The 11,366-nt window shown below is 49.1% G+C and overlaps 1 protein-coding gene across 2 annotated transcripts; it reads right to left on the reverse strand.

Annotated features, from left to right (window-relative positions):
* Positions 1 to 6,952: 6,952 nt before the first annotated feature.
* Positions 6,953 to 11,044, reverse strand: LOC123144755 (uncharacterized). 2 transcript variants are annotated; one of them, XM_044563979.1, is made up of 6 exons: positions 10,835 to 11,044; positions 10,030 to 10,144; positions 9,630 to 9,956; positions 9,445 to 9,530; positions 7,524 to 7,611; positions 6,953 to 7,396 (listed from the first exon to the last, which is right to left on the reverse strand). In XM_044563979.1, the coding sequence occupies exons 2-6, from the start codon at positions 10,085 to 10,087 to the stop codon at positions 7,257 to 7,259; spliced, it is 699 nt and encodes a 232-aa protein (XP_044419914.1). In that variant the 5' UTR covers positions 10,088 to 10,144; positions 10,835 to 11,044; the 3' UTR covers positions 6,953 to 7,256. The 2 variants fall into 2 exon arrangements, with proteins under 2 accessions (XP_044419914.1, XP_044419915.1); XM_044563980.1 differs by having other exon boundaries at positions 10,030 to 10,141; positions 10,835 to 11,040.
* Between the last annotated feature and the right edge of the window lie 322 nt (positions 11,045 to 11,366).

The raw sequence follows: 11,366 nt of genomic DNA on the forward strand, positions 1-11,366 counted from the left end.
CTTCTTGCGGAAAGATCAGTAGCAGGATAGCAAGCGCGCTTATGAGTTATGTTCCCTTCTCGGTCTAACCCGCAGGAATCCCTGGAGTTTGGCTGCACGTGGCCCCGCTGGCCGTCCCTTTTTTATGCAATTCGCTTGCACGTTAAAGGGGGGCTCCTGAGCATCGCGTCTCAGGAGCTCCTACTGACTCTCCAGCCCTCACCCCCTGGGCTTGACCACGGCGTCGCGACCTGGCATACCAGCGGCGGCTGAGCCTAGCTCGAGGGTCGGGACCCGAGGACGTAGAGCATTTAGATGAGCAAGGAAAATGGAGGCCGGCGTGAGCCCTACCTGGTAGCATCACCGCTAAAGCACAATCAAGCACCGCGCAAAGGAATCACCTCAGGCTCACTAAGATAAGTCACCTATACGTATCAGCGTGAACCCGCCACCCAACGTTTTCGACTCTCGCAATCTCGCTCCAGCAACATCATTTTCCTTTTCGGCCTCCACGGAGCTGCTTGCACGCCAAAGGGAACCTCTTGAGCATCGCGCCTCAGGAGCTCTTACCTGACCTCGAGTCGTTCACCTCCTGGCCATGACCACGGCATCGTGACCTGGCATACCAGCGACGGTCGAAGCTTGCCTGGGGACTAGGACCTGTCTGCGTAGAGCGCTAAGCTACCGCAAGAACGAAAAGGGGGAGCAATGCTGAAGCGAGACACACAGCTGCAAACTTATACTAGGTGTAGCAAACATCAGAGCAAAAGCATTACAATTTCTTTACATATCCCCATGGGGTTTGTCTCAATTCCACGCAGGGAAAACAAAATAAGAAAGCTTCAAGGAGCCCTGGCTGCTGGGCCTCACCGACGACGCCGAGCGGATGCCGCTGTCGCGCTCCGGGCACGGCGAGAGCTCGGTGGCACGTAGCTATCGTCACTCAAATCCGGAGAATCGCTAGGCTCAGGGGAGTCGCCGGACTCCCAGGAGTCGTCGCTGCTGCTAGAGGAGCTGTCGGCAGGACCGGAGGCGGGCTCGACGCTCGCAGCCATGCCACGTAGGCTGCTTCCTCCGGGCAGCACTCCAGGCAACGTCGAAGACCTTGAAGAACAACGTGGAGGCGTCGTTGTACACAAAGTGGATGGCGAGGGCCCCCTCCGCGCGGCAGGCGCGGGCGACCTCGCCCCATCCTTGGGTCATGAAGATTTTGCCTGGGGGGACGACCTCCGCCCCCGTGTCCAGACTGCAGCACCCGGCGTGCTGCAGCCACAGCTTGAGTGGCCCTCTCGGCGGCATCTCCTTGGCGAAGAACCGCGGGAACTGGATCCACGTGCGCGGTGGCATCACCGGCCACACCACAAACTCGCGCGAGGAGCCTTCAGTGTGGGTCCGCGGGCCGGCGGCCCGCGCAGCCTCAACTTGGCCGCCATGGCCATGGCCCGCGCGGTGTTGGGCCCCATCGCCCTCTCCGGAGCCCTGCGCACAGGCGTACAAAGGGAGCGGGAAGCCAGGCGGAGGCCGCTCGTACCAGGGCCGCGTCACCTCTGGCTTCTCGCCGGCATCGTGAGGGCGGTTGAGCCTCTTCTTCGGCGGGAGCGGACCCTGCTCCTCACGGGGGGTTTTCCCTTTCTCCGCTGCAGAGAACCTCCTGATCGGCGCTGTGGGTGCTGTGGCAAGGAAGAAGAAGAAGGAGTGGGCGACGAGAAGACAGAGATGAGCAAAGGGGGCTCCGCCCCTCTCCTCATTTTTAGCCGGAAGAAGGCCAACCGCCGGCCTCCACGATCGCACGCAATGATGGTTTTCTCTGCATGCAGCAGTGTCTCGTCAAGTCGAACGGATATCAAGGCTGCATGGGGAAGCGGAGACGCCCACGTCCCATCAATCGCCACGCGTCGATCGAGGCTGCAGGCGGTTAGGGCCCGCGGCGCTCCGCACTTGCCATTTGGCTTCGCCTCGAAGCCAAGTTTGAGCGCACCTTGGGCCCGGGGGCTACTGTCGGCGTTCTGGGAACGGGGTACCCAGACTTGTCTGCCTGCGGCCTACGACGTGGCTCCATCAACGGCCCGGTATGGCCTAGCCTCGACATCAACAACTCAAGACCCTCGCGAGGGGCCAAGCCTCGCGAGGCGGACGGCACCAAGACCTCCTCGAGAGGCGGCCTCCTCAGGTTGGCTCCCGAGGAGCGGAGATTTCTATGCAAGGTTCACCTCGTGAGGTTCGGATGACGTGAGCCATGACGACCCAGGCCAGGTGGGCTCCAACGGGCACAGTGTACCAGTTTCGTCTTTAGTGCTAAGGAGGTAAGCGCAGGCGCGGGGTCCCGAGGAATCAGCCAAAGGTTTCCATTCCAGTGCAACAAGACCAAGACCGCCAGGACGGCGGGACGAAGGTCATCGCCGAGCCCACCGCGGCATCGCCACCAGAGGCTTTGCAGGCGAAGACCACTTTTGTGAGGATAGCATGTACTAGCTGTCCCCCTTTGAATTTGGCCGTTGTGGGATCCCTTCCCGCCTACATTTGGGAAGAGGACCAAGGCCACTATAAATAGAGCAGCACCACCACCGTAGAAGGGGACGAATGATTCAGATCATCCTCTCCCCCATCACCTCATCGAGCACAAGAACACCTCTCCTCCTGAGGTTGTTCTCCCACTGTACTAGTTCATCCTCAGCCCCTCGAGGCCAATCCACCACAAAGCAGGAGTAGGGTTTTACACTGCAACATGGCCCAAACCTGGGTAAACTGTTGTGTCTCTTTTCCATTTGGTTCATCAAGCTAGGTCGTGAGATTAGCTAGCAGGCAGACTGGGGAGGACGAGTTCTTCGCACGCACCCCAGAGTTCGAACCTCTCAAGGGTCTGCGAAACCCGTGATCCGACATCGGTGGACATATCGGTCTAGATATCAGTCATATCGGTCGATATTTCAGTCCATATCGGATGATATATCGAAAAATGATATTTACCAAATGATATGTTATGTTTTTATATCAACAGGGCCCCAAAAGTGATATATTGCCCTGTATATCGGTTGTATCGGCCTAGATTTAAAAGCTTGGGTCCAACCCATACCAATGCACCAAAAGTACACCATGCTAATCTCTGTGATTGGCCTCAGGCGTTCTGAAGCAAGCCTAACAGACCTTGCATCTAGGGCGCCAATCAACGCCAAAAGGTTGGCGCACACAGCTCCAGAGGAACAAAGTTGGAGCACATTGAAAGAGCAAGTGATCTACGTTCTCAGGCGTGCCGCACAGGGCACACATGCCATTACCAAGGTTGTTGCTTCTATGAAGATTCATCGCAGTAGGGAGGCGATCTTAGAAGCTTGAGATAGGCGTGTCGCTCAAAGATCCTTTAAAAAAATCCGAACCTAGAACCATGACATAGCTTAGAGTACATGGATATGACTGAGAAACTTCCCGAAGGTTCCAGGTCCTAAGATATTGTGTCTTTTGAACTGGGGGGCTGGGTCTGATTAGTGATATTCTATAAAACTTCCCAGGAGTCAGATTCGAGGATAGAAAGGTTACAGAAGAATGAAATGTTAGCGGTGTCATCCACACGCACGTCTTTAACTAAGATAACCGGGTCAGGAGCAATTACAAATAGTTAAGGGAACTTGATGAACAAGAGAACATCCGAAATCCATCCACTTGCATGTCCAAAATTTGGTAACGGCCCCATCGCCTACCGTAAAGTTAGCCCACTGTTGAAGATATCTTTGCAGGATTGGATCCCATTCCACAATTGCGACCCTTTGGAAGAGGACGCAAAAAAAGAAGAGTTGGAGAAATATTTAGATTTAAGAGCCTAGCCCACAAGCTATCGTCGCGCTGAGAAATTTTCCAAATCCATTTCAAAATTAAAGAAGGGCTCATATTTTTGGATTTGGTAATCCCAAGTCCCCCCTTGGTTTTATGTTTACATAGTTCTTCTCAACGAACCGTCTGATATTTTACGCTTGGTGTCACCCGCTTCCCAGAAGAATCTAGAACAAACTCTATCGAACTACCCGTGAACTCCATCACCCAAGATGAACAAACCCATAGCAAAGGTTGGGATAGCAGAAAGGCACACAATCGTAAGCGTGAGTGTGGCGCCCGAGGGCATGAGCCTTCCCCGCCACTGATCTACATGCTCGACAACTTTGAGTACCATCATATCCCATTTCTGAAGCTTGCGGAGAATAACTGGAGTAGGAGAAACCTAGGTACGCAATCGACGGCTCAGACCTCTGGTAATTGAGAAGGCTAGCGATGTGTTGGCCTTCCGTCACATCCATTCCAGGACACAATTCACTCTTGGTGTAATTAATGTTGAGCCCTAACATGGCTTCAAAGCAGATGAGAAGGATCATGAGAGTTGAAAATACTAATAGGATCATGCTCAAACAAGAGCATGGTGTCACCGACATATTGTAAGTGCGCAACTCCGCCCGGGATGAGGTGAGAAATGACACCTTTAAGGTGACCAGCCTCCTTGGCTTTGGAAATCATGGAAGAAAGGGCATCGGCTATGATGTCAAAGGGCAATGGGGAGATTGGGTCCCCTTGTCTAAGACCTCACTTGCTGCAAAAACATGGGCCTGGTTCACCATTAATGCAAATCAAAGTTTGTCCTCCCGAGACCAGACTCATAATATGGTGGATAAAGCCAGCAAGGAACGCTTTCCTAATGAGCACTTCTCTTAAGAAGGACCAACTAACAGGCAAGTGGAACTAGAGATGACGGTTGCGGGTCACTGGCAGCACTATCAAGCCGTGTAGAAGATGATGACTGCAGATCACTGGCGGTGCTACCCATGACAGAGGAGGAGGAAGATGCCATCGCAGGGCGTAACACAATGAGGCACGGCGAAAGGCCTTGGGCGCTTCCCTCACTGTCAACCAAACAGTTGTGAAGAAAGGAGGGTACGAGGAAGAGGGTAGCAACGACAGAAGAATTACAAAGTTCTCTTTGCCTCCACTCTCATGCCCATATAGGAGGAGGGGAGGCGGAAGCCTCACGCCCCTACAGGGTGTCATGTGCTAGTTGTGATGCAACATTTCAGAGTGGTGGCGCGGCGCCCCATGCTGGCAGAGCTTCGTTCTCTCTGACCAATCGCCTGCCACAAGGCATCATGATTATCGCATATCGGGAATCGACGCGAACTCAACTGACGCATGTATCCCCTCCATCGAGTAATCACTCGACAAAGGGGGGTAGTGGAGATTTATCATTTCCCACATCCGCTTGAGTGATAGTCACGGAGCGGCATTTCGTCCCTTGGTGCCCAACTGTAGCGACGCTACTAAGAAGGTGGCCCATCAGCTGACCATGGTGTTTGCACCTGATTTCAACAATCGCGCTACATTCAGATGCATCTGAGTCAAGGACGCCTATGATACGCCCCCAACGGGCCATGAGTCGGGCCCTAAGCCATTCAAATTCACTCAGATCCCGAGCGTCATCATTCAAGACATTGGCTCACAACAGGCGCCAAGATGGTCCCCCTGCTGGGACACTAGTTGGAAGCAACCCTCTTGGGATTTCCAAGCGTCATTGGCAACCCGACGAGATTCCCTCGCGCGATAGATGGCTCCAGAGCCATGTGACCCTATTTTCTCTCTTTCTTCCTTCAGGAATTCAACAAGTCTCACCCAATAGGTAGGTCAACGACAATCGAGTTCTACTGACGAGGATATGACACGCTAACATGGTAGCCCGGCGCAAGCCCTACCACGTCATGGACCAAGGTGTTGAGTGATCCATTTGGGCATAGGCGCTAACCTGGCTCCGCACCAACTTGGGAGACAAGGGTAGAGTGCCATTGTAGCATGGCACGGTCCAATCCAATCAAGGGGCGCGAGCCCAGTAGTACTCTGACCTAAGCCATGTAACCCTACCTCGGCCGGGTATATAATGCGAGCTAGGGGCCCTCCTGGGCAAGATTGAACACATGCAAGATCAATCTAGAGCTAGGGGTTTCACCGACCACCATCTTTTTCCTCTCCGCCGCCAAGGCCGAAAGCTTGACCCAGGAAACCAATCTCCGACCATCTTCCCGATTGCTAGTGAGCACTCGGGCAACACAACCACCAAAGGCAGGAGTAGGGTTTCAACTCGGGGTAGGGTCAGAACCTAGGTAGATCGTGAATCTCGTGTGCTACCATCTTGATCCAACTCTCACAACACCTTCGAATAAATTTGTCATCTCTCGATGATACCGCCGGTCTAGAAATACCGGGAGATGCGGGCACGATGGATGAAATGGCGAGACAATATTGACAACTCACTAATGGAGAGACCATGACAAAATCGTGGTTCGGCCCTGAGTGCTCGTGGTGGTGGTAGTGACCATGAGAGTGCATGATCTGGTGGAGTTTGATGGTGGCTTTTGATGAAGTATGTGCCATGTGGTGGTTTTTGGATGAACTTGTTGGATTTGGTGGCTTTTCGATGAACTATGTTTATGTTTTTTAGTTAAATTATTGGATTGGGTGAACTATGTTTAGGTTTTTAGCTGAATTGTTGGACGCAGTGCATTTCAATTGTTTAAATTGTTGTGCAATTGTTTGAAATATTTGTGCTGAAGTATGGAATAATCCGTCAGAAAATTGTTATTAGGGAGCTAAATATAGAGAAAGGACTAGGTGCGCCCAGTTTTTGACTGCTCATTTTTTAGAAGTTAAGATTTGGGAGGAAGTTAAGGAGTTGTAGGACAAGGTTAGAGATGCTCTTAGTGCACGCACGGCAAAGCTCCACTTGAGGAAATGAGAAGCTTGGTCATCACTATCTAAACAGGCAGATTCTTTACCTGCTAATGCGTTCTGCTTTTAATAAAGATTGAAGTGACTTTGCCCGACTCATCTATCCACTTAGCAAAATGCTTTCTTTGCACAAACCAAAGTTCTATTCCAAAACCATCCTCTCCATAAAACCGTGTATGTGTTATGAAAGTTTCAATTTTGGCAAAAGACAGTTAGCCGATGACCAAGCTGAAAAATCAGAGATCAAACCCGCACAGTTCACAATAGAGGAGCGATCTTATGCGACCATTTACGCATCACTGACTAAAAAAGCATCTCAGCCAAAACAAACAGGAAGCTAAGCTGCTTCCACTGCAACACCGAAACCCGATAGTATGTTAGGTTCATCCATCACAACAGACGAGAGAAAAGAACAGCAGCATCTAGCATTCTAATTCTACAGTCGACTTCTCCTGAGCAAGCAGTGTTGCAAAGGCAGTGACAGCAGTGGAGTTTGAAGTTTTTCAGGTGGGCAGAGGGACTCTTCAGTTCACTGACTCCAGGCTCCATGGATAACGACTTATCTCGTCTCTCAGCTGAAACTCAACAGGCTTGTCCTCCAGGAATGAGCAGCAGTCAAGCTCAACTTCATCAAAAGAATCTTCAGTCAGCTTTGCCTTATCGCCTGGATGCAAATGCACACGAGTTACATGTGAAAAAACTGAAACAAAATTGCAGATTGCCATGTAATGCGTTGAGTGACACGTTAAACAAACTAGAGTGAGCCTATGAATGTGCGAGGAGAAAGAGACCTGAAATCGAGAGACGCCCACTGATGTCTGGAAGAATCTCAGGCTCCAGTTCCAGCACATTTACTTCTTCATAAAACGGTGCAACTGCCTGAATCATCAACAAACAGATATTACATTTCTGGTATCAACATAATGCATTAAAGAGCGGAACAGAAACAACAAATGTTGTTCACTGGAGCATGAGCAAATGACAAACAAGGATATCTTCAATAGCATGTAAAGACCGACAACAAGAACATACCAGGCAAACTAAGGAACGGGAACATACTAGACGACTAAGAAATGACTGTTGGTTTATGTTAGCCTATAATCCCTTAGCTAGTTTGATTTTCAGTCAGCTGAATAAGGGGCCATGTAATGTGTGCATGTGCACGTCTTGGCCTTGTTTCCTTAGAACTAGGGCTGCCGGTTCACTCCGTGGGATGACACAGATCAAGGTGATTGTGGCGGCTATGTAGGGGAGAGAAGGACAAGTGGCTATGGGATGGCAATGGAATGGTCGTTGGGCGGCTATGTAGGGTTGAAGGTCGAGTGGCTATGGGAGGCATGGCCGTTAAACTCAGTCCAACGCCCATTTTTAGCTCAAGTTAGTTTGTAGCCAAAGAATAAGTAGAGGAGAAGAAGAACAGAAAAGCAGTACGATTATACTGCACAAAACTTGTCTCTCGCGCGCATATTTCCTCTCTGTCCGATCACCCCTTCCAACAGTTTATACATGCCATGTGTTTATTTACACAAAACAGATGCAAGAAGATAATATATATACCATTGTTTAATACGAGTATCCACATCCATATAAATCATTGCGGACAAATTCAAAGTAAATAAACTGAAACAGGACAAGACACACGTCGACAGTATAGTGGAAACAAATTCCTACAGTGCTAGTAGCAATTAGGAAAGTTGAAGATTCCGGGACAAATTCAAAGTAAATAAACTGAAACAGGACAAGACACACGTCGACAGTATAGTGGAAACTAATACGAGTATCCACATCCATATACATAAACAAATTTTCCAAAAGAAAAAACAGATAAAACTGTGGTTGAGAGCTTAAACAAATATTTTAGGGAAATCCAGATTGAGAATTATCAGCGGTATCATCCACAAGTTTAACTATAGCTAGTTGTTGAGTGCTGCAAGGGGAGTATCCAACAGAGAATTATATGAATTCAGAAGCAACATCCACAAGTACTTATTCCCTCCATTCCATTGAATAATGCGCCCATGCTTTTCGAGATCCAACTTTGACCGCAAATTACAGCAATAATATATATTTTAGTGACTTAAAAATTATACCATTGAAAGTTCTTTCAAATATGAATCCAATGGCATAACTTTTATAACATATAACATACATTTTGTTGGTTTAATTTTTTGTCAAAGTTGATTTTTGAAATGTGTGTGCGCCTTATTCATTGGAATGGAGGGAGTACATCTTTGTTGCCTAGTCCACATTTTTACTACTTCTTAATTGCTTCTACAGATAAAAAGAACAAGCTTGCAGCAATCACTAATGACAAATATTTCTTTTGTGGTAAAAGGACATGATACAGTTCCTCTATGCAAGAGGCGTGAAAGGATCACATTTATGAATTTTTACACATTGATTTATGTGCCAAGTAATCATGTAATTTCTGTTTCTATGCTAATGTCATAGTAAAAGGCATAGCAAGTTCAGTAGGTAGATAGTGCATTCGGTTATGAAAGACAGCTGAGTAAGGCATACTGAGATAAACATTCTTCCTATTTACGTTACCATAATTAGTTAATCCGGATGTAAATTTAGCAGTTTATCGAACCAAGAGACCAATACTAACAGAATGTTTATGTGTGAACTGGCGAAATGCCTACAGAAGTATGTAGACATTCAAAATAACCTGGAGGAGTTTTAAAAACACAGTGCATGTGGGTGGCTTACCTTAGCTGGAAACAGCAGAGGATCAAATATCACATCTGACCAGTCATGCAATGCTGACGTTATTTTCTCCACTTTCTTCTTGACACCTGCACAGACATGATATAACCAGTTACATGCACATATTGAAAAGGTCCGCCCACATACGAACAGGCAAATGAAGCAAACTATAAGACACAAATTCTCACGTTTGTCTATCTTGTCACTGTCCAACCTCTGAGCATCATTCCCAGTGAAGTGGGTGCCCTCCACCCCACCCTTGGCCCATTCATGACATTTTTTGGTGGCTTCATCAGCATAGATTGTAGTCTTGCTCAGTGGATTCTTCTTAATGGCTTCTTGGCTGCGAAGAGCAGACTTGTCTTTCAGGACGGACCTGTCCTTCAAGGGGTGGCCTTTTTGAATGCTAGGCGCTTGGGGCTTGCTGGTGTTGGACACATCCCGCAGGGCCTTCCTTGCTGATGGCTTTGCTGATGGTTTCAGTGGCCTCGCGTTCAGCCCATCAGCCCTCTTGCCTGCACAGCAGGAACACGCTTACAACAGGAAACTTCCATACCATGAATTAGTTTCGAGTGAAAGAAGGCTCACCTCTATGGATTGGCAGGTTCTCATCAAGGAATACAGCAGCTGGAGCTGGGAAAGCCATGGCCGAACAGAAGCCTTTCTTCTTGTACCTCGAAAGCCTGGATGGAGTTAAATGCTGCTGCGCAAAGGGAAATCAATCAGACGACAGAAGCAATACACAACGTGTTCCCAATGCTATTGTGCTGTAAAGAAACTTGCAATCAGCATATGGTTTTATTTATTTTTAACATCGGACCACATTATTTTGTGAAGGCAACCAAGATTCCGCTCACAGATATGAATCAAGGACTTCCCTATCCTATTGTGCGGTGTAGAAATTGCAGCTTGCACAGGATTTACACATCATAACACGCTGTTTCGAAAAGGCAAACCCAGATCTCACATATATTTTAGGTTAACAGCAATTGCGCTGTGAAAATAAGCAACGCGTGTTCAGAAAGACCACGCTTGGCGTGTCCAAGAAAACAGATCAGAAGACATAAGCGTCGATGCTCATAACCCTGCCCGAGAAGAAGAAGAAGAAGACGCGAACCAGATGGATGGACAGGGCGGATCTAGATGGTGGTGCGCCCCGGAAATCGCGAAGGTCGGTGGGATCTCAGTAATGGCCGGATGAGAGCAGCCTCGTGCATACTTCAATCAAAACCCTATGGCCAAAGGCCGCGGAACGGAGGCGGAGACGGCAGGAACGCGATGTCCCGACGGCGAAAGAACGCGAACGGCGACGCGCGTGAGAGGCGTCGGAGGTAGGAGAGATTTAGAGCCTTGGTCAGGACGCGAGAGGAAGAGGGGGAAGAAGGAGGAGTACCTCGCTGGAGACGCTGGGGAGTTGTTGTTCTTGGCTTGTCCGTGTTCTTGCCTTGTTCGGGGATGGATTGGAGCCAAATGAATTGGGGAAAACTTAGGTAGGGTCTGCGGGAGCGGCGCGGTGGGAAGGAAAAGGGCAAAAGGCGAGGAGAGCGCAACGGTCGGATTTCGATGGGCGGTGCGGGAAACTGCCGTTGGGCCACGCCCGGTTATTAGGGTTTTCATTTGTTGTGGCCCAGCCCGACACGGATAGCCCATAAATCGGGAACCCTGGGGATTGGGATGTAAACTCGCGCTTTGCACGGTTATAATTCGAATTTGTCCAAAAAAATATCAAAATTGATAAATGATAAATATATGACATCAGTTTTTAGACTCTCAACCCGAACGCTTTATCTACCGTCAAATGCACTCACCAATCCTGATGTGTGAATCCCATGACACATCAGCTGCAGCAAGCGTTCGCTCTCGCGTGGATCAGGCGCGAACGCGAGCGACCACGTATCCATTCAGTCATTCTCCTTTCTTCTACT

The sequence above is a fragment of the Triticum aestivum genome, chromosome 6D (genome assembly GCF_018294505.1).
Source record: "Triticum aestivum cultivar Chinese Spring chromosome 6D, IWGSC CS RefSeq v2.1, whole genome shotgun sequence".
Classification (NCBI taxonomy): domain Eukaryota; kingdom Viridiplantae; phylum Streptophyta; class Magnoliopsida; order Poales; family Poaceae; genus Triticum; species Triticum aestivum.